We start from the raw sequence: 24,282 nt of genomic DNA, 5'->3' as shown, positions 1-24,282 counted from the left end.
ACATCATCGGCCGCCCTGCGCACGCGCACTGCAACAGCAACTGGTCGGCGCTGGGCACTTTCTCCCTCGCTTTGAATTGTGGGAGATTTGGCCGCCATGGCTGTCCGGTCGCTGCCTCACCGCCAGCGCCGAAAACCAATGCGGAGGGGGCCTCACAAGTGGAACAGCTTAGGGCCTCTCTTCATCTAAATCTGGCCCTGACCAGTATTTACCTTAAAAAAAGAAGACACAACAGTATTTATGCCCTGGTGAGATCAGAGTTTACAATCCTGATGGCCTGTGGGAAGAAACTCCGTCTAATCCTTTCTGTTTTTGTTGCGTGACAGCGGAGGTGTTTGCCTGACCATAGCAGCTGGAACCGTCCGTTGCTGGGGTGGTAGGGGTCCTTCATGATCTTGCTGGGTCTGGATCTGCACCTACTGGTGTATAGGTCCTGCGGGGGGGCGAGGGGAGTCTTGAACTTCTACAGATGTTTGGAAGTGAGCATATTGACTGGTTGCATCACGGCCTGATTTGGCGACTCTTACGCCCAAGCACGATGGAGATTACAGAAAGTGAACACTGATCCGGTCCATCATAGGTTCTGACCTCCCCTTCATCAGAGCGATCTACAGGAGGAGCTGCCTCAAAAAGGCACCCAACATCATCATCATCATCATCTGATATTCAAGCAGCCACCAATGCAAATTAACAAATGCACAGTATCCCGACCTGAAATGTCACCTAGGAGTCTGAACAAGAGTCCCGACTCAAAATGATCAGCCATGATCATATTGAATGGCGGTGCAGGCTCGAAGGGCCGAATGGCCTACTCCTGCACCTAATTTCTATGTTTCTATGTTTCTAAAACGTTACCTATCCATGTTTTTCCCCCAGCGATGTGTAGGGAGGAACTGCAGGTGCTGGTTTAAACCGAAGATGGACACAAAAAGCTGCAGTAACTCAGTCGGTCAGACAGCATCTCTAGGGAGAAGGAATAGGGGATGTTTCGCATCGGGACCCTTCTCCAGGGATGCTGCCTGACCCGCTGAGTTACTCCAGCACTTTGTGCCTTTTTTTTTTGTAAGTCAGCATTTGCAGTTACTTGTATCTGCCCACCTCTATCTTTCCACTGCCTTATTACTGAACCACATATCCATCATCTTACGGACCATTTTTATGGACCCTGCTACGAATGTCGGAAAAGGCATCCTTTTCTGGAGTGGTTCTTCACATGCTTGATGACCAAGCCACTTACAAAGGAATCCACCTCCATCTAGTGTTGGAGGCTGTTACTGCATGAAAGTATCCTGAAATACATGCGGGGTGGTGCATAGCTCTGTGGATCAGTTAGTTATTATTAGCAGGCTATGGCCGACATCTCAGCTCACAAAAGCTGGTAGGGCAGGAGATAGGATTAAGCAGAAAGATTTGATGGTCAGTGTCGATTTGGTAAGCGGAAAAGCTTGTTTCCTGTATTAGTATCTCACAATTTGAATTGCTGCTAAAAGCAAAATGCTGCAAAAGTGGCAAACAATATAGTAAATGCTAGGAAAACCTAACCTGAGTGGGAAATGCTAGGAATACCTGAAACAACAGGCGGCATCTATAGAGACTGAGTTAAAAGGCCAATTATTCTTTCATAATCGTAACACGGTGGCTCAGCGTCAGAGACCCAGGTTCAAGTTCACGTTCACAAGTTATAGGAGTACAATTAGGCCATTCGGCCCATCAAATCCACTCTGCCATTCAATCATGGCTGATCTCTGCCACCTAATCACATTTACCTGTATTCGCCCCATAACCCTTGACACCCGTTCTAATCAAGAACTTGTCTATCTCTGCCTTGAAAATATCCACTGACTTAGCATACACAGCCCTCTGTGGCAATGAGTACTTTCTGACTAAAGAAGTTCCTCCTCACCTCTTTTATATAAAAGTGGCCTTTCATTCTGAGGCTATGACCTCTGGTCCTAGACTCTCCCCCATCAGTGGAAACATCCTTTCCACATCCACTCTATCTATGCCTTTCATTATTCCAACTAGACAGGATTGTGAAAACCGCCAGCAGGATTATTGGTGCTCCACTCCCTTTCCTGCTGGACATATACAGGAAGAGATGTCTCAGCAGAGCCATCTCCATCATCAAAGACCCCTACCACCCATCGCATCACATATTCTCCATCCTGCCATCTGGGAAGAGGTACAGGAGCATTAGCTGCAAAACCAGCAGGATGCTCCTCAGCTTCTTCCCGCAGGCTATAAGACTGATAAACGGACTTTGCCCCCTGCCAAAGTATCGCGCATCAACCACCAACCTGGACACACTGCAGCAGAGCCACTGTCGTGACGCTGCCGATCGGAACGCCTGTTGATGTTTAGTAGAGAGTAGAGTGTTTAATTTGTTCATGATATATATATTTTTATTTCTATTTATTTTTTACTGCACACTGAATGGACACTGGTTGAGCAACGTTTTTTTGTTTCCTCTGGGTATGTGAATACTCAGGAAAATGACAATAAAGATATACTAGACTATACTATACTATATTCTGTAAGTTTCAATTAGGTCCCCCCTCAACCTTCTAAACTCCAGCAAGTACAGGCCTAGTGCCGTCAAACGCTCATCACATGCTAACCCACTTATTCCTGGAATTATTCTTGTAGACCCGCTATGGACCCTCTCCAGATTCAGTACATCCTTCCACAGATATGGGGCCCAAATCTGCTCAATCCCGACTACGGATGCTGCCTGTACGGAGTTTGTACATTCTCCCTGTGACCGTGTGGAATTGCTCCGATTTCCTCCCACTGGTTAGTAGGTTAAATTGCTTTGGTCTAAAAACACATGACAATAAACTAAACTGAACTGAAGTATTGTTCTTCGTTTCAGGAAAGACAAGCTTAAAAACAGCAGTTGCTGGAAATCGGAAAGTAAATCCAAAAATGTTTTAAAGTTTTAACATTATTGCTCAGAAATGTCCATGTGCACTCCACATCTGCACTGTGTTCATTCTGAAGTGTGAATATACTTGCTAAGATGCAGTGGCCAAGAGTTCCCCACAGCTGTGTTATAAGCAAGGGCGGCATGTTGGCGTAGCAGTAGAGTTGCTGCCTTAAAGGCCTGTCCCACTTAGGCGACTGTCATAGTCGTAGCAGGTTGTTGAATAACCGGCGACTGGACCCCTCTACGGCAATGTCTGCAACAACTTACCACCTAGTCGACGTCAAGCTACAGCAAGTTACTACAACCGGCGACCCATTAGGACGTCCACCTACGACCACACCTATGATAACCTACGTCCACCCGCAACAAGCTATGGCAAGGTACGACCCTGTCGGCGACAACTGAAGACAATTCAGTCGCCGGTACCTGTCGCCGGTTGACGTAGGTTGACGTAGGTAGTTGCCGATGGAATTCACTGAAGTCAGCACCAGCGACAACCTACGACACACAACTGTTGCCGAACATTTCAAAATCCAGCGGTGACCAGAAAAACACTACGACTCTTTGTGAGACTGAGGAGACTACTCACGACCATACAGGCGACACTCTGGCGATCATATGGTGACAGCCTATTCACCTAAAATATCGCCTGAGTGGGACAGGAACGTTACATTGCCAGAGTCCCAGGTTTGATCCCGACTACGGTTGCTGCTGTATGGAGTTTGTACTTTCTCACCGTGACCTGCGTGCGTTTTCTCAAGGTGCTCTCGTATCCTCCAACTCACTCTTGTTTCCGCACTGGATCTCCAAAGTATAGTAAAGTTCTGGGACTTATAGAAGTAGGACGGTTCAATGCTTTTATCTTCATGCACAGTTGACAAAAGAAAGTCCATGATTATGACTGGTTTTAGGTTTTTCTACGTTTCAGTTGATAAAGTGGCCAATAAAGTATGTCAGTTTCTGATGAACTATAGGCATTGCGTGGGCTTACATGAAGAAATCAGATTCCTTCCAGGTGAACTGCTTAGGAGAGAACTCCAACAGTACGATGTGAACATTTCCATTGGGTTGAGAGGGAAAGATAGATCAGCCTTGATGGAAGGGCGGAGTAGACTCCTCTCACCACCTCCGACCGCCTGGTCCCACCAGGGACAGAGTCCCCCAGTCCTTACCTTTCACCCCATCAGCCGTCACATGTAACACATAATCCTCCGACATTTTCGCCACCTCCAACCCGTCTATATCTCTCCGTTCCCTCTCCACTGACTCTCAGCCTGAAGAAGGTTTTGACTCGAAACGTCACCCATTCCTTTTCTCCAAAGATGCTGCCTGTCCCGTTGAGTTACTCCAGCTTTTTGTGGCTATCTGTGGTGTAGACTTGATGGGCCAAATGGCCTGATTTTGCTCCCAAAATTTATGGTGAGAAATGAAATCCTGAATTGTTTCCAGCGGTGCATTGATTGTTTAATCATATCCGTATATCCTGACATCTGCAGGAATGTGCTAACAACTGACTCTAGGGGCAGCGGTACATGTACTCCTTCTGATCTCTGGACATGAGAAAGAGAGATGCAGAAAGGCAAGGCAAACTAGCAATCTGCATGGAAAAAAATGTTGACCTGGCCTTAATGTTTCCTGGACCACATGAGATGCCATTGCATTCCTCCAGCATACTAAAAACAGAGATGATAGACAACATGCCCTATAACATGGCAAGTGGTACAATTCCTGCTTACTGTGAAACTAATTGAAAGGGTAGCAATACAGGAGGATGTTGGGTGATAGAGGTGTACACAATCATGTGGGGAATAGAAAGGGTGAATGCTATTAAATAACTAAACTTCATTTAGCTATCATTATTTGTCAATAATGTATTAAAATCCTGAGAATTTGTTTTGACGAGGATGTTGCCAGGACTTGAAGGTCTGAGTTAAAGAGAGAGAGACACAAAATGCTGGAGTAACTCAGCAGGACAGGCAGCATCTCAGGAGAGAAGGAATAGGTGATGTTTCGGGATGAGACCCTTCTTCAGTGAGGTCAGGGGAGTGGGTGGTACAGAGATATAATGCAGTTGGAAATAGGTCGGAGATGGAAATCAATTTTAACTCTTTTTATGTGATACATATAATGCTGTCAAATGCCTTCGGAGCTGTAATGCTCCCCATGTTGGGGGATTCTGGAACAAGGGGACACAGTTCAAGAATAAGGGGTAGGCCGTTTAGAACTGAGATGAGGAAAAACTTATACAGCCAGAGAGTTGTGAATCTATAGACAATAGACAATAGACAATAGGTGCAGGAGTAGGTCATTTGGCCCTTCGAGCCAGCACCACCATTCAATGTGATCATGGCTGATCATCCCCAATCAGTACCCCGTTCCTGCCTTCTCCCCATATCCCCTGACTCCACTATCTTTAAGAGCCCTATCTAGCTCTCTCTTGAAAGTATCCAGAAAACTGTCCTCCACTGCCCTCTGAGGCAGAGAATTCCACAGACTCACAACTCTCTGTCAGAAAAAAGTGCTGCCTCTTCTGATCTGTGGAATTCTCTGTCACAGAGGGCAGTGGAGGCCAATTCACTGGATGTATTCAAGAGAGAGTTAGATGTAGCTCTTAGGGCTAATGGAATCAAGGGAAATGGGGAGAAAGCAGGAACGGGGTACTGATTCTGGATGATCAGCCATGATCATATTAAATGCGGTGCTGGCTTGAAGGGCCAAATGGCCTACTCCTGCCCCAATTTTAAATGTTCTATGTTTCTAAGTTTCTAAATACCATCTAGAGAGACTAATAACATAAATGTGACCAAACTGTTTTCAGACGTTCAGGTGGGGACATATGGGCACAGGAGAGGCATCATGCTGGCACTTTCACCTGATTCAGAAGGTCATGGGTTCAGGAACCCGTCCAAAGAGTCAAGTGCAGAGTCTAAATCAGGATAGTGGAATTTTGTGGGAGTGCTATGCTACTGGAGGTGCTGACTTTGAACTGGATTTTGAATTGAAGTGCTGCCTACCTTTCAGGCTGACATTGACGATTATATGACACTAGATAAGTAGCAATGAGAGTGAAAGTAACCTAGGGGCGGCACGGTGGGACGCAGCCGTAGAATTGCTGCCTTGCACACCAGAAACCCAGGTTCAATCCTGACCACAAGTGCTGTCTGTATGGAGTTTGCAAATTCTCCCGGTGACCTGCATGTATTTTCTCCGGGTACTCCGGTTTCGTCCCTCACTCCAAAGACAGTAAAATTATAAATAGTCCCTAGTGTGTATACCATAGTGTTACATAGATACATGGATACATAGACAATAGTTGCAGGAGTAGGCCATTCGGCCCTTCGCGCCAGCACCGCCATTCAATGTGATCATGGCTGATCATCCACAATCAGTAACCCGTTCCTGCCTTCTTCCCATACCCCTTGATTCTGCTAGCCCTAATAGCTCTATCTAACTCTCTTTTGAATGCAGGATTTACTGGTTGGTGCGGACTTGGTGGGCCTGTCCTGTTTCCGTGCTGTATCTCTAAATTAAACTAATCTGACCCAAACCAGTTCTACTGATTGCCGGTATACGAGACCAGTTTGTATCAGTTCATTATCTCCTCTAGCCACCATTCATCTAACATGTGTAAGAAGAAACTGCAGATGCTGGTTTAAACTGAAGATAGACACAAAATGCTGGAGTAACTCAGCAAGACACACAGCATCTTTGGAGAGAAGGAATGGGTGACGTTTCGGGTCGAGACTTGTCTGAAGAAGGGTCTTGACCTGAAATGTCACCCATTTCTTCTCAGATATGCTGCCTGTCATTCTGATTTACTCCAGCATTTTGTATTTATCTAACATTCTTGTTTCTATTGCATTGCTTTTTGTGGAAAGGTTTTTTAATTTCCTATATTACAAAAGGGACTACATTTAAAAAGTACGTTATGATTGGAAAGCACTTTGCTAAGCCCCAAGGTTGTGGAAGATGTTATATGAATGAATATCTTCATTTCCCTAAAAATGTCAATGCAAAAATCAAAGCTCAAGGGTATAGAGGCGGGTGAAGTGGTTAAATTATTGGACTTGTAACACAGAGGCCTTGGGAAACATGTAAGAGAACTGAATTCAAATCTCAGCATAGAGTTTTAACATCACTTAATATGTATACTGTTTACTCTGAGAAGTTCTGACAACCATAGAATTTCATTGTACCCTGGTGGAGATGACAATAAACTAATCTGAACCTGAAATGGGGTCGTAAGCCATTTTGCTCGGGGCAATTAGGGATGGACAATAAATATTGGACTTTCCAGTGCTGTTCAAAATAATAAATAAAAATGTAGTTAATCATTTGGAGCTTAAGTGGGGGCACGGTGGCGCAGCGGTAGAGCTGCTGCCTTACAGCACTAGAGACCCGGGTTTGATCCTGACGACAGGTGCTGTCTGTGTGGAATTTGTACGTTTTTCCTGTGACCGCGTGGGTTTTCTCTGGGTGCTCTGGTTTCCTCCCACACTCCAAAGGCGTGCAGTTTTGAGGGTTAATTGGCTTTGGTGAAATTGTAAATTGTCCCTAGTGTGTAGGATAGTGTTAGTGTACGGGCTGATTGCTGGCTGTCGCGGACTCAGTGGGATGAAGGGCCTGTTTCCGCATGGTATCTCTGATAGCGTGCAGAAACTCATGCTACATGTATACTTTGATAGCAAAGTTCAGGGACTCATAGAAGTGGGACAGGTCACTACTATCATCTTCATGCGCAGTTGACAAAAGAGAGTCCATGATTATGAAAATATGACTGATTTTAGGTTTTTATGATTTTCAGTTCAGAAAATGCCCAATAAAGTATTAGTCAGTGACTGATATGAACTATAGGTACCACATGAGCTTACATGACAGAAGAAATCAGATTCCTTCCAGGTGAAGTGCTTAGGAACGGATGCAAACAGAATGGTGTGAACATTTCCATTAAGAGGGATAGTCAACATTGAATTAAAATTGCTCACAATCTACGGCAGAAAACAATGAAACAATTGGCTGTACCAAAATATGTAACACAATAACTTGTTCTGGAGAGCACTAAGAAATTAATAAGGGGTAATAAAAATGAACCGGTACATAAAAAAGACCAGGACAAATCAGGGCTGGCCACAGATGACATCGGAGTGTTCCTGATAGGCCAATTGTAATAAAATAAAAATGAGTCTTGCTTTTAAGCTATAATTTATTTAAAAGGTACGTGGATAAGAACTTGAGGTATCATAAATCACAAAAAAAGCAGCAAGAACAGTCGGGATTAGTCTACATGGGCATGTTGGTCGGTGTGGGCAAGTTGGGCCGTATGCTGTATGAAATTAAGTGAAATGAATGCAAATTATTTGGTATTAGCTAGTAGACATGGCAGCACGGTGGCGCAGCGGTAGAGTTGCTGCCTTACAGCGCCAGAGATCCGGATTCGATCCTGACCATAGGTGCTGTCTGCTCAGAGTTTGTGCGTTCTCCCCGCGACCTGCGTGGGTTTTCTCCGGGTGCTCTGGATTTACTCCAACACTCCAAAGACATACAAGTTTGTAGGCTAATTGGTAAATTGTAAATTGTCTCGAGTGTGTGTAGGGTAGTGTTAATGTGCGGGGATCGCTGGCCGGCGTGGACTTGGTGGGCCGGTTTCCGTGCTGTATCTCAAAACCAAATAACATAAAATTTCCATGCCCTTGCCATGATTATTAATAAAAACAGTAATGAAAACGACCTAATCTACAGGAGTTTCCGCTGATCACTGCTGCAAAGAGGTTTCTGTTAATGATCGAAAACTCGTGAGTTCAAATCCCACCAGCAATTCAGGAAATTAAATTCATGAATAATTTTTAAAATCTGGTATTAAAAATAAAACCATTTTAAGGAATGGTGACAATGAAAATGATCAGATTGATGGAAAAATCCAACTGGTGCACTCATCCACCTGAGGGCAGGAATAGTAAGATTAAACGAGTACTTACCAGTATGAAGTTTGATCTGTATTTTATGAGGAGTTACGGTGAGGTATTACGTGAAGATCCCAGCCCAGTGCGCATGTGCGGCATACTTCGAAGCAGCGGTGTGAAATCACAGGATAGACACAATATTTGAAGTAAGATAGTAAAGATCATGAGACATCAGTTTATTAGTTTGATCTATATATTGAGGGTGGGAGCGGAGGGCACGTAATACCTCACCGTAACTCCTCATAAAATACAGATCAAACTTCATACTGGTAAGTACTCGTTTAATCTTACTATTTTACTTCGGAGTCACGTGAGTGATTCCGTGAAGACTTCAAAGGTCTGTGATTTCAAACCGTGTAACAGTTTTTATTTCACTCACTGCCGAAGTTTTTGAGGGAGGAAGTGTTATCGTAATCAACCAGTGGATCTGCTTTCACAAGAAACAGAAAGGTATTTGTTTAACAATAACAACATAAAGAGCTCCCCTGAGCTTAAATTAATATTGCAGTTTGTAATATTCTTTCTGCAATTAAATCAGGTTTATCAACGGTTTATAATAAAAAATGTTCTGAACGTCGTTCCCTTGACCATTCTGCCATATTGAGAATGTGGTCAACCGGGATGTCCATTCGTTCAGCCGCTGATATCAATGCTGCCCTAGTGGAATGGGATTAAAATGTATTATTATCTATTCCGGCAGCTTTCAGTACCTGTTTGAGCCACCTTGGAGTGGTTTGGCTCGTACCCCGTCTTGGGGTTTCTGTGGTTGACCCATAGGCTTTCCTCTCCCTCTAAGATTGTGGGTTGTGTCTATATATTGTAGTAGATGGGTCACCACACTCAACCTGGACTCTGGTGGGTAGGCCCGGAATCCCACCAGTGAATAGGGCGTTCCTGGTCTATATAGCCATATAACGATTACAGCACGGAAAACACAGGCGATCTCGATCCTACTAGTCCGTGCCGAACTCATAATCTCGCCTAGTCCCATATACCTGCGAGTTAGATTTTTACCAGACCTAGAATATGAACGTGATGCGTCTGGGGTAATCACCATGTAATCCAGTCTAGTTTTATGGAGTGACTGGACTCTGTGAGCGTGTACGAGAGCCATAAGCATGAGCGTTTTTAACATAGATTGAGCAAGCTGAGGGATCTGGCTGGTGCCATTCTCTGAGATATGTCAATATCACACCAATATCCCATACATGGGTATACCTGGGTTTTTGGGGCTTATTATTATAGTTGACCTTGATAAGTTTACCTTCAGTGGATGGGATCCCATGCTCTGCTGTCATGCTGTTTTAGATAAGCAGATAAGGCGCTCCATGCTGTATTTACGGCACTGTAACTCACCTTTTAGTCATGGTGTAGATGTTCCAGGAACTCCAATACGTCAGTGGTTGAATAGTTTGTTGTCCCTGCGTCGTGGCAGTATTTTACCCATGTTAGCTTTTGGTGACTGTTCGCAGGGATGCCGACATGGTGGTAATGGTTCCTTTGGATAATCCCAGTCCCTGGTAAGGTCTATTCAAAACCTGCACCCAGGAATTTGATGTTTTTCTGGCATGGGTGGCTTGTGCCTGATACTGGGTTGAGTCAGCAACCATGGTCCACTAGGGAAATCCATAGGTGACTCGCCCACCGTGTCGTGATGAACTGGGAACCATGGCTGTGTAGGCCGGTCGGGCACGTTCAATATCTCGGAGACAGATCCCATCTGTATTGCGAAGTGCCCATCTGATGAGGCAGAAGGGAGGAAGGCAAAGCAGAAATTCCCCCTTCCAGCGTGTAGGCATCTATCGCTGTTGCCTCTGATCTGGTTCCTAAGTCACATACATAGGTTACTGGTGATTCCGTCTTGTGCAACCAAATTGATATCTGGCTTTCAAACTGCTTAATACCTTTAGCAGATATCTTGGGTTTGACATCTATTCAATGTTATCATAAATTTTACTCCGTGACATGGTGTCTCCCACTGTGTTCTAGCTTCCTAGGACATAGGCAGCTGATAGTTAAAATGTCTTTTGACACACCATTGCCAGATTTGTTTGACAAATTTGTTGCACAATAATGATTATTATGCTCCCCATATGGTTGATATAAGCCACCACCATAGTATTATCAATCCGTAACCACATATGTACGTGCTGCATTTGAAATGCATATGCTTTTTAGCCCAATAGGCGATCACCAATCCCAAGTAGTTGATGCCCGGTATGTGTAGTAACGATGTTTGTGAATTGGTCCATCTGTTACCTGTGCTGGATATGGAGTTTAGTTGCTCCCCAGCCTAAAGTACTGGCATCGGTTTTTAATAACCAAGTTGGGATTGGTGATGATAATAGGGCTGAAAACTATGCCAAATATATGTCTGCCCACCACCGTAATTGTGATATAGCTTCAGTGGGTACATTCATGATTTGATTATAGTGACCCAAGTACCTTGGCAAAGTAACAGTCATATGGACGGATTATTATTGAAACCCAGATAATCCATGGTAGTTAACGCTTCAATTCTGGTTTATCTGGGCGTGGGATAAACCTCAGAGCTTTAGGGAGCTGTTTTGTAGCTAGAACTGCTGCCACAGCTAATTCCTTTGTTTCCCCTAATATGAGGATATCATCCAATATATGCCATGATTATGCTTGTTTCTTAATATTTTCATGGCCATTTTTTAAATATTTATAATAGTTTAGGCCTGAGGTTAGACCATAGGGAATGCTCTATGCTCCCATAGTTGTCCTAACCGGGATATCCATTATCCAGGTAAAAATTTTTAGGTATCTATAATGATCCTAGTGTATGGGTATAAGATAGTTAGCATCTTCCATATCAATGCTCCCCATAGGTATCCTTTGGAGATCAGATGTCTGGCAGTGACAAACCCCGTCTCCATCTTAAAGTGTATATACTCAACAGATTATTTAGTGATATTAGATCAATGATGTTGCTACATTCACCATCTTTTGTAGTTTTGGTGAATATATTCGATACAAATTCCAATGGTTCATGTTTACTCCCATGATCCGTTTAGTAATGAGCCTTTCTAGTTCAGCTTGACCTTCTCACTTCTCTTTCTTAGAGGGAGAAAATGCCCTTTGGGCACATTGCTGAACTGGCGGTAATATATGCCCAATTGAATTCGTTTTTTATCCACTAATACTGTTGAGTATATTTTAGTTATTTGTGACAGCATCCCATGCTTTATCAACAAGTGTAAATGCCCCCCCCCCCCCCCCCCCCCCCCCCCCCCAGTTAGTAGAACACCCTTATTTAGTGTAAACTGGGAGGAACCAGACTACCTACCTCCATGTTTATTGTTTTTTCATGAAGGCCTAGTTTGCTGGTATGCTGGTGCTGTCGGTGGGGCGGCGCATTTTCCCACGGCTCAGCTCTGGGCCCCGTCTAAAAAGAACTTTGGGGGTAATGTGAAGCGGGCGCCAGGCCTTCACCAGGCCTTGGTTGATCTTGCGGGTGGATGCCGAGGGGTGCTGCCAGCTGGGTGTTGGATGCGATGTCCTGCTCGTTCCATGGCCTGCCCTCATGAGGCGCACAGGTTTAGCTGCCTCTCTTCCCGCAGCAGCGGTTTGCATAGCCCCGTATATTTGGGGTTGCGGGCAGGTCTTATATGCACCATTGTTCAGTCTAGTATACCAAATTTGGGAACATCTTAGGCGTCAGCACCCTGGTAGTGCAACGGGATAGTCTCATCCTGGGAGAACCACCTTGGTGATCATGGCGTCTCGCCTGCCAGGTGAGTATGATCCGTGGAAAACGAGCAAAGGCGGTAACATCTTGACCCTTCTGTTAGGAGCTTCAGAATTCGCTGCTTTTAGCTCTTGTCTGCGAGTCTGCTGACCCAGCTGCCTGCGGATTTGCCTCTAGAAAGGCCTGCTCCTGCAGGGCTTTGTTGGGAAGATGGTCGCGTGGAGGAGCCATGTAGTGGCCCACGACACCCAGTAGCTCTTCCTGATCCTGCTCCCCTGGCATACTGCTGTTCTCGTCCGCCCGCCCAGCGTTTAAGCCAGCCCAGCCCTGGCCTCCTTAGCTAGCCTCAAAAGATGGAGCAAAAGGGTGTGCTATAAATTGGAGGAGGCATAGCTCAAACTCCGCTGTTGCATCAATCCCTCGTCAAGGGAGATGGCTAGTGCAATAGCACTGGGGTAGGAGTGTCAGCTCCCTTGGCATTCAGCCAGTGCCCCTTTTTCCCTGGAGGTTTTGAACTCCATGACCTCCTCTGGCTTGGGGAGACAGACATACTTATTTTTGCTGTCTCCAACCTGTTCCAGTTTTGGAGGAAGTTGGCTCCTGTAGAACCTGTTAAATTGGTAAGATTTTTGTCTTACCTGTATGTAGAGGCTGCCTGCCGTTTTTCAGGCGGCATTGTAGCGGTTCCCGGGCGGCGATTCTCCTTGTCAGGAGTCTGCAGGGCTGCCGGTCGGGTTTTTAAATTTCCCGCCGGTCCGCTGCTGTTCACCAAACAGCTGTTCAGCGGACCGGCATCAGCGCAGCTCCCTGCAGCGGTCCGCAGCGTGTGCGGTCCCGTTAGCGCCTTTCCCCCTCCACTGTCGGCTCCTTCGCTGGAGTCGAACGGGGGCCGCTTCCTCTGCTGTTTTGCTCCCCCTGGAGCAAAAAACCACAAGGCCCGATTAAGGTAAGTACTTACCTCACGTTCCTTGGATGCGGGAGCTGCCGACTCCCGCTGGCCGCGTTGCACAGCTGTGCGATAATGCCGCACATGCGCACTGGGCTGGGATCTTCACGGAATCACTCACGTGACTCCGAAGTAAAATCCCATTTTTACATGTTGTGGCCCGTAGGTAAATATAGACCCATAGCAATGTGGTTGAATTGAGACAACGTCTTAACTGGCCAGAAAGCCACTTCGTTCAAGAGCATCTGAGGATAGGCAATCAATGTCAGCCTATCTCACGTGAAACGATAAATAAAACACAACCGCTGTAGAGAGGTGGTTGTGGGTTTGTGTGTCTACCTAGTAAACTATTATTCAGCTCTAAACACAAAGTGCTGTAGTAACTCAGTGGGTCAGGTGGCACCTCTGGAGAAAACGGATGGGTGACATTTTGGGTCGGGAGTCTTCTTCGGACTGGAAGTAGGGGGTGGAGGTTGGGGGAAGGGGGGAGGGGGAGGTGAAGAGCTGGAGGCGAGAAAAGACCAGGAGCAATGAGGGCCATCCACAAATGACCTCAGGTAGATGCGCTACCTGGTCGGTCCACTGTTGGCTAGGGAAGGTGTGATCTCCAGGGAGAAACAAGGTGGAAAACTGTGGAACTGGTAAAACGATTCCGGAGGAAGAAGGGGGCAAGCATGCAGCAAAAGCCTTGCACTATACCTTGGTGCACGTGACATTAAACTAAATGGTCTAAACTAAATGGTCTTTGCACTATTTGGGTTGCACTACGTACTTTGTCATTGATCAGTCTAGTTTATCAAGCATATATGATAATTGTTTTGTATATTTAATTGTTGCATTTACTATGCCTTTAAAGCAGCAATAAGTAAAAAATTAATTGATCCAATCTTGGCGCAAATGATAAGTAAAGAGACTTGGACCCTTGTCATAGTCAGTGATGCAGCGCGGAAACAGGTCCTTTGGCACAACTTGCCCACACCGACCAACATGCCCCAGCTACACTAGTCCCACTTGCCCACCTTTGGTCCATATCCCTCCAAACCTGTTCTATCCATGTACCTGTCTAACTGTTTCTTAAGTGGTGAGATGGTCCCAGCCTCAAACTACCTCATCTGGCAGCTTGTTCCATGCACCCATCACCCTTTCTGCAAAAAAGGTACCCTTCAGATTCCAATTAAATTGTTTCCCCTTCACCTTAAACTTATGCCCTCTGGCTCTCAATTAGCCTACTCTGGGAAAGAGACTGAAGAAGGGTCTCGACCCAAAACGTCATCCATTCCTTCTCTCCATAGATGCTGCCTGTCTCGCTGAGTTACTCCAACATTTTGTATCTATCTACGGTTTAAACCAGCATCTGCAGTACCTTCATACACTGTGCATCTACCCGATCTATTCCTCTTATGATTTTATAGACCTCTACAAGTTAGCCCCTCATCCTCCTGCGCTCCAAGGTATAGAGTCCCCTTGAATCCCCGTCCATTTCTATACATGTGTCAATGGTTGGTTGATGGTTGGCATGGGGTCAGTGCTGAAGCTTTTGTTTTTATGTTGTATCTCTCTAAAACGTTCTGACATTTGTCTCCTGATTCTTAATCTCAAGAGCTCTCTTTTGATTTCTTGTACGAGCCTTCATTAAAAGCTTTTCAGATGTCAAGATATACAAGATTGCTTGAATCACCATTCTCTTCGCACTCCACAACATCCTGAAAGATTTCATATATATTCTTTGCATCGTGCCATGGGTTGCATTATGCCACAGAGGCCTGAATATATTAACATTAATTCTGAAATCAAATAATTCCACTGTCCATTTTAGATATCTGTGTGACAGGGCGATAATTCCAAAGGTTACGGTTCTAACCACTTAAAAGCTGTAATAATGTTGGCTATTTTCTTTCTGTTTCTTACTACTGTCTGCCATGAAACAGATGTATAGTCAGAGGGTAGTGAATCAGTGGAATTCATTGCCATGGAAGGCAGTGGAGGCCAAGTCAATGGACATTTTTTTAAGATGGAGATAAATAGATTCTTGATTAGTAATGCCCCTGTCCCACTTAGGAAATCTGAACGGAAACCTCTGGAGACATTGTGCCCCACCCAAGGTTTCCGTGTGGTTCCCGGCGGTTTTTGTCAGCCTCCCTACCTTCTTCCACTACCTGCAACCTCTGGCAACAACCTGCCACCTCCGGGAACCGCACGGAAACCTTGGGTGGGGCGCAAAGTCTCCAGAGGTTTCCGTTCAGGTTTCCTAAGTGGGACAGGGGCATATGGGTGTCAGGGGTTACGGGGAGAAGGGAGGAGAATGGGGTTGAGAGGGAAATATAGATCAGACATAATTGAGTGGGGGAGTAAACTTGATGAGCCGAATGGCTTAATTCTGCTCCTACAACTTATGAACTAATGAGGTACTGGGCTCTCTGTGTCCAAAAGCAAACATACTGTGGATGCTGGAAATCTGAAGTTAAAAATAAAATATCTAGAAATACTCATGCGTAGGAAGGAACTGCCAATGCTGGTTATCACCAAAGATAGACACAAGATGCTGGAGTAACTCAGCAGGACAGGCAGCAGCTCTGAAGAGAAGGAATGGGTGACAGAGTCTGAAAGAGGGTCTCGACCCGAAACGCCACCCATTCCTTCTCTCCAGATGATGCTGCCTGTCCCGCTGAATTACTCCAGCATTTTGTTTATCTACTAGAAATACTCAGCAGATTGGGCAGTATCTGTGGAGAGATAAATTTCCATTTGAAGACCTTTTATCTGAACTCCTTATTTTTTTCTTAATTTCGTTCAAAAGTGTCCAGACTTTTGTTTCAATATCAACCTCAATAAAAGTATGGCACATCGGATCTTATAATTCCAAGCGTTGAGAATCAGCAATCAGATCCTGTCATCTGAAACCAATGTATTGTAAATTTTAATCATGTACGGCACAGTGCACAGTGGTAGAGTTGCTGCCTTACAGTACGAGAGACCCGGGTTTGATCCTGACTACGACTATGGAGTATGGAGTTTTCCCTGTGACCATGTAGGTTTTCTCTGGGTGCTCCAGTTTCCTCCCATATTCCAAAGACGTGCAGGTTTGTCAGCTTCTGTAAATTGTCAGTAGTGTATAGGAAAGAACTAGTGTATGGACGATCGCTGGTCAGCGTGTACTTGGTGGGCTGAAGAGCCTGTTTCCACACTGTATCTCTAAACTAAACTAAAGTAAATGTTGTAAACATTTACATTTAATATGTAAACATTTAATATACTGTAAATGTTTCTGGGTGGAAGAGGCCCTGTAAATGTATTTTCTCAAAGACAGATTTGGATGCTGAGAGAGAAAGACAATCTTATATTGTTCAAATTATTTTCACAAGAGAAACAGCACGTTAACACATCAAAAAAGTTTGAAATATTCTGATCAATACAATGCAACATGTGATGTCCTACCAATCCATTTTGAATTAAGGAGTCCTTGGATTGAACATTGATTTACCAAAACATCACTAGTATTGTTTTTTGCTTATTGTAACAATATTAAAATCGCATTTAAAATGGTTAAGACCTACTGTATAGTATTTTCCTTTAATAATTCATGGTACGTTTAAGCTGTTTTCCAAGTACAAGATGCCCACACTATATTTTTATTGACTTAATGAAATGAAATTATTAGAATTTGCATTACACCAGCATCAAGTCAAATCAATTTTCTCTCTTGAACTATAAGTTTGTATGCTGGATTCATAAGTTCATAAGTGATAGTAGCAGAATTAGACTATTCGGCCCCATTAGGTTTCTCCGCCATTCAATCATGGCTGATCTAACTTTCCTTCTTATCCCCATGCTCCTGCCTTCTCCCCATAACCCCTGACACCCGTACTTATCAAGAATCTAACTATCTCTGGTTTCAAAATATCCATTGACTTGGCCTCCACAGCCTTCTGTGACAATGAGATCCACAGATTCACCACCTTCTGACTAAAGAAATTCAGCCTCCTCATTTCCTTCCTAAAGGAGCGTCCTTTAATTCTGAGGCTATGATCTCTGGTCCGAGACTCTCCCACTAGTGGAAACGTCATTTCCCCATCCACTCTATTCAGGCCTTGTGCCAAGATGCAGTGAGCATCCTGTTACTTGGCAATGAGAAAACATTTAGAATTATATATAAACTAAACTAATCTCAACTACCATCAGTACGTTCTCAATCCAAAGTTTCTCTACATAAGAAAACGTCTTCCCTCTCTTCCCCTTTGTTTTTTTTCTCGCCAAATGTAAATTGGTGTTATCTAGGCACTGAATCATCGTTCTTGGGAACAACTTCACCACATCCACTCTTTCCAGGACTTTCACTATTCAATGACCCCCCCCCTTATAGAACATAGAACATAGAAAAGAGGTGCAGGAGTAGGCCATTTGGCCTTTCGAGCCTGCACCGCCATTCACATATGATCATGGCTGATCATCCAACTCAGTATCCTGTACCTGCCTTCTCTCCATACCCCCTGATCCCTTTAGCCACAAGGGTCACATCTAACTCCCTCTTAAATATTGCCAATGAACTGGCCTCAACTACCTTCTGTGGCAGAGAATTCCACAGATTCACCACTCTCTGTGTTAAAAATGTTTTTCTCATCTCGGTCCTAAAAGATTTCCCCTCTATCCTTAAACTGTGACCCCTTGTTCTGGAATTCCCCAACATCGGGAACAATCTTCCTGCATCTAGCCTGTCCAACCCCTTAAGAATTTTGTAACATCGAGAGTCTCGATCGCCTCGATGCAACAGTTTGACTGCCTGACCGTGGGAGAAGAAGCAGTGAAGGGATGACGTGTCCCCCAACTCTCAAAACATGGGGGGGGAGGGGCATGGCTCCTCATCCTCCCCAGGAATTTTGCCCATGCAGGCAACTAAATCATCCTACCTCAACTATTGAGCGGTCCTGAACTACTATCCGCCTCATAGATGGCCCTCGGACTATCCTTGATCAGGCTTTGCTGGCTTTAACTTGCACTTAATGTTATTCCCTCATCATGTAATTATACACTGTAAATGGCTTGATCGCAATCATGTTTTGTCTTTCTGCTGACTGGTTAGCACGTAACAAGAGCTTTTCACTGTACCTCGGTGCACGTGACAATAAGCAAAACTAACGAAACCAACTAACTAACTGACGTGTATTGAGATACAGTGAAAAGCTTTTTGTTGCATGCAGAGTGTCAAAATTTGGAGCGAGGAGTGAAAAGTTAAACCAGAGGGAGAGATGTAGGTGGAAGCGGCCATGAGGGGGAGGGGAGAGAGGGTTTGTAAAAGGGAAATGTGGGAATTGGGGATGAGACATAAAGATGAGGGGAAAGGAGCAGTGGAATGAGAGACAATGCACAGTGGTGCAGCGGAAGAGTTGCTGCCTTACAGTGCTTGCAGCGCCAGAGACCCAGGTTTAATCCTGACTATGGGTGCTGTCTCTACGGAGTTTGTACGTTCTCCCCGTGACCGCATGGGTTTTCTCCGAGATCTTCGGTTTCCAAAGACATACAGGTTTGTAGGTTAATTGGCTTGGTATAAGTGTAAAGTGTCCCTGATGTGTGCAGGATAATGTTAGTGCACGGGGATCGCAGGTCGGAATGTGGACTCAGTGGGCCGAAAGGCCTGTTTCCACAATGTATCTCTAATCTAGACTAAATGTGTGCACACCTGGACCTATTACAAGTATGAGGTGCAATAGTAATTTTTAAAAATAAATAAATAAATAAATGTAATCAGGGCCTGGTAACGGGAGGTAAAACAACAAAAACAGACTTGGTTGGTAGTCCCCTTTCTGCGGAGTTTAATGTTATAATAGAGCGATTGTTCCTATTTTCTTTTTCTTTCTTTTCTAGGGTCTACTTTCTCACTTTACTTCCTTCTCTAACTTCTTTTCTAAGGGGCTTTCTTTTCCCAACACTCTTGCACTTCACGACTCTTGCGCACTTTCTTTACTTTCTTTACTTCTATCTTTTTCTTAAAGCTCAAAAAAAAATGAAACGGTACAAAAAATGTATTAAGATATATGTGTTGTGTAGTATTGTAATTTACCGTACTTCTAATAAAAATAAAATTAAAAAAAAATAAATAAATGTGTGCACACCAGGCTGGGAGTGTGACACAGGAAACCTGTCCAATCCCTCTACAGATGCTGCTTGACCCTCTGAGCTCCACCAGCACTTTGTTTCAATAAGGGAGAAACAGTTAGCTTTTTGTTTGCACTCTTAACTACAAGTGAGAAACAAGTTAATGTAGGTCATAGAAAAGGAGACACACTTATTTCTCCTTCTCAGTTCTGACGAACAGGACATGGTAAACAGGGCAGCACAGTGGAGCAGCGGTAGAGTTGCATCCTTACAGCGCTTACAGCGTAAGAGACCCGGGTTCGATCCCGACTACAGGTGCTGTCTGTACAGAGTTTGTGACAGTGACAGTGTGGGTTTTCTCTGAGATCTTTGGTTTCCTCCCACACTCCAAAGATGTACAGGTTTGTTGGTTAATTGGCTTGGAGTAAATGTAAATTGTCCCTTGGTTCTTGGTTCTTGGGTCCTCCAAAATATTCCAACTGGAATTTAAACTATCCCTAATGTGTGTAGGGTAGTGGTAATGTATGGGGGTCGCTAGTCCACATGGACCCGGTGGGCCGAAGGGCCTGTTTCCATGCTGTTCCTCTAAACTAAGTCCAAAGCATTGGGGTTTCTTCCTGCTGCCTGACCTCCTGAATTTCTCCAGCATTTTCAAGTTATACCTCAGAACAAGTATTATGCATTACCTGAATGTAGACATCCATCTCTTCCCGATCAATTTTGATGCTGTGAAGCTGGCCGTTTGCCCAGTTTCTGGTATCAATGCCGATAAAAACAGGATCTCTATCACCATCCAGTTTGTATCTAATCTGAAAACTCCCTGAAAGAAAAAAAAACGTTAATTCGTTTCAATTGAACAGACACAAACTGATTTATGGGATAAACTTAAGTCAAAATTAATTTGCCGCATCTGTATTTCTTTTTGAAAATACTCAGATAATTAATAAATGAATCAACCCAGATAATCATGTAACAGATACAACTAATACAAAAAATGATGAGTGACATTTATGTATTCAACTTAGTTGGCATTAGAAAATGGCCTGTCATGTTTAATACTGTAAGGTCGCTTTCTTTTCCATTTGCTGTATGTTTTCATTTGGCATCTTCTTGTGCTCTTAGTTTCCATATAAATCATATCTCACGCAAATAACTGGCCACTCAATATTAATATTTTTGAAAGTAAAACATACAAGCTGGAAACGGTACAGAGAAGAGCTACGGAGATGTTGCCAGGACTCAAGCTTCTGAGCTATAGGGAGAGGTTGAGTAGGCTGGGACTCTACTCCTTGGAGCGCAGGAAGATGAGGGGTAATCTTATCGAGGTGTATAAAATGATGAGAGGAAAAATCGGGTAGATGCACAGAGTTTCTTGCCCAAAGTAGGGGAATCGAGGACTAGAGGACATAGGTTTTAGGTGAAGGCAGAAAGATTTAATAGGAATTTGAGGGGTAACTTTTTCCACACAAAGGCTGATGAGTGTATGGGAGGTGGTTGAAGCTGGGACTATCGCGACATTTAAGAAACAGTTAGACAGGTACAGATGGATAGGACAGGTTTGGAGGGATATGGGCCAAACGCAGGCGGGTGGGATATGTTGGCCGGTGTGGGCAAGTTGGGCCGAAGGGCCTGTTTCCACGTTGTATCACTCTATGACCGCTTCAAAACATTTATGACTACATGGATAGTATTGTAAAACTGACTGAAAGTATAACTTGCAAAAGATAGAGCACTTCATAAGGAAGGCCCTTATAACTATTTAATATGCCTTCCTCCTAATGGATAAATCAGCCCAATTCATAACGAGTTGGTCTCCATTCGTCGTTTTTTTGGAATCATATGGTGCAACACAATTGTAAAAGAACTGTTTCAGGACTGGACGAGGGTTGGTCAAGATTATAAATAATGATCTCCTTCTCTTTTTTATTTTATTTTATTTTCTCTATTTTCTCTCTCAACTTTCTTCATTTACTCGTTTTCTTTCTTCACACACTATATATTTCACATCTTTCTATTCTTTACTATCTCACTTCTTTTTCTTATTCTAATCTTTTTCCAATGTAACAAAAAAAAAAGAAGTTGTACATAAAATGTATTATGAAAATATATATTAGGCACTTTGGTGCCATATGACTGTACTTACTTCTAATAAAATAAAAAGGGGAAAAAAAACAAAAACGATTTAATATGCCTCCAGAAAGTGAAAGCATGATCGGGGGGGGGGGGGGGGGGGGGGGGGGGGGGGGGGGGGGGATTTCAAGATAAAATGTACTTCCAAGTTTTGTTTTCAGCTAAAATGCTAAAATGCAAACCATTGATTAGGGAATGGCTGCATAATATTGAGAACCAACGCCATCCACTATTGTTTAAGAGGGAACTGAAGTCTGAAGAAGGGTTTCGGCCCGAAACGTTGCCTATTTCCTTCGCTCCATAGATGCTGCTGCACCCGCTGAGTTTCTCCAGCTTTCCTGTGTAGCCATCCACTATTGGTCATTTGACAGAGATGTTCAAAGGCATCAAGTATAGAGAGGGTAAAGAGAGCGAAAAGAAGACACAAAATGTTGGAGTAATTCAGCGGGACAGACAGCATCTCTGGAGAACATGGATAGGTGACGTTTCAGGTCAGGACCCACTTCAGCCTGCAGAAGGGTCCTAACCTGAAACATTACCTATCCATATTAAAGTCATACAATGATACAGTGTGGAGACAGGTTCGGCCCAACATGTCCCAGCTACACTCGTCCCGCCTGCCTGCGTTTGGTCCATTTCCCTCCACACCTGTCCTATCCAGGTCCTATCTTATCTTATTCTCCAGAGATGCCGCCTGACCCGCTGAGTTACACCAGCACTGAGGGTTGCTTTTGTTAACCAGCATCTGCAGTTCCTTGTGTCCACATAAAGAGGGAAAAGTTGTTCCAACGAATGACAAATCAGTGCCGAGATAACACAAATTTACAATTCGGCCAGAAAATAACACGGGCGAAGAGAGAGAAGACATTTTCTTATGTAGAGAGACTTTGGATTGAGAACTTACTAATGGTAGTTTAATTAGGTTTAGATTAGTTTAAATAGAAATCATGAACTTTTTCTCGTTGCCAAGTAACAGGATGCTCCCTGCATCTTTGGACAAGGCCTGGATAGAGCGGATGTGGAGAGGATGTTTCCACTAGTGGGAAAGTCTAGGACCAGAGGCCATAGCCTCATATTTAAAGGACATTCCTTGAGAAAGGAGATGAGGAAGAATTTATTTAGCCAGAGGGTGATGGAATCTGTGGAATTCATTACCACAGGTGGCTGTGGAGGCCAAGTCAATGGGATTGTTAAGGCTTGGATTGACAGATTCTTGCTTAATATGGATGTCAGGGGTTATTGGGAGACAGCAGGAGAATGGGGTTAGGAGGGAGAGATAGATCAGCCGTGGTTGAATGGAAGAGTAGACAATGAGCCGAACAGCCTAATTCTGCTCCTAGAACTTATGAACTTATGAACATGAAATAGAATGAATTAGGAATTTCAGGAGGGAATAATTTGCAGGATCACAGAAGAAAAGGAAGGGAATGAAACTCAATAAACAATGGGCCATTGTGGACTCCACCCTTCCTGAGGTCATCTGTCGCCGGCCCTGTATTCTGGCCTTCTCTATCTTTCAGTCTGAAGAAAGGTTCTGACTCGAAACGTCGCCTATTCCTTTTGACTGTCATATGTTGATAGAATGGAACAGCTGGGCTTACATACTCTGGAATTTAGAAGTATGAGAGGGGATCTTATTGAAACATATAAGATTACTAGACTAAGTGGGACCCGTTGGGTCCCATGTTCACATGGGAGGGCTGGTCCCCCAACGCAATATTCCACCTCTCCACCAATTCCAATATTGGTGGCCGGGGGGGGGGCCCTGAACACATCCATATTAAAGTCATACAGGGTGAAACTACCATAAAACCTCCATCAAACCACACAAAACACCACATAAACACCACACTCACAATTTAGTAGATATTCAGTGTGTTCAGTTGATTCACAGCTCAAACAGAGTCGCGACCTCTCCCTCCCCCATCCAGAAGAGACTGAGCCACACCCACGCTTCTGGGTTTTATAATCCCTCCCCTTTCCCACTGGGGCGTGGTGTGATTGACAGGAGAGAGATTCTCAACATTTTTTTAAACAGTAATAACATTTTTATTTTTCATTGATGGGAAGAATATTCTGCACCTGATGAGCGGAGGGGGACTGAGTAAGATGGCCAAAAATCACAGCCTTAAGTAGTAGCGTTTTATCTAAAATCAATATACAGTGCAAACAGGAAGTTGTCAAATGCCAACCATTTGCTGTGCTTTAGTTCAAACCAACCACCATCAACCATTTGCTGTGTTTTTTTCAAACCAACCATATTTTCATTTTCAAACCACATTAAGGGCACTCAAGGTCAGTAAAACCACACTCACAGTTTAGTAGACATGTGTTCAGTGTTATTCACAGCTCAGTCTGAGAGACATCACCCTCTCGCTTCCCTCATCTTGCAGAGACTGACTGAGACACTCAACACTTCCGGGTTGTATAGTCCCTCCGGAAGGGGCGTGGCCTTCAGGAGAGAAAATCTCAACATTTTTTAAACACTAATAACTTTTATTTTTCATCTATGGGAAAA

At 44.1% G+C, this 24,282-nt stretch overlaps 1 protein-coding gene across 1 annotated transcript in view; it reads right to left on the bottom strand.

The window, feature by feature from the left end:
• Positions 1-24,282, bottom strand: part of LOC129699106 (contactin-associated protein-like 5) — a 682,034-nt gene that overhangs the window by 127,346 nt on the left and 530,406 nt on the right. The window contains exon 20 of the mRNA XM_055638765.1: positions 20,321-20,454. Within this exon, the coding sequence (XP_055494740.1) occupies positions 20,321-20,454 (134 nt within the window). The remainder of the gene's footprint in view (positions 1-20,320; positions 20,455-24,282) is intronic.

The sequence above is a fragment of the Leucoraja erinacea genome, chromosome 7 (genome assembly GCF_028641065.1).
Source record: "Leucoraja erinacea ecotype New England chromosome 7, Leri_hhj_1, whole genome shotgun sequence".
Taxonomy (NCBI): domain Eukaryota; kingdom Metazoa; phylum Chordata; class Chondrichthyes; order Rajiformes; family Rajidae; genus Leucoraja; species Leucoraja erinaceus.
The sequence above is the reverse complement of the archived record's forward strand: the minus strand, read 5'-3'. Positions and strand labels throughout refer to the sequence as shown.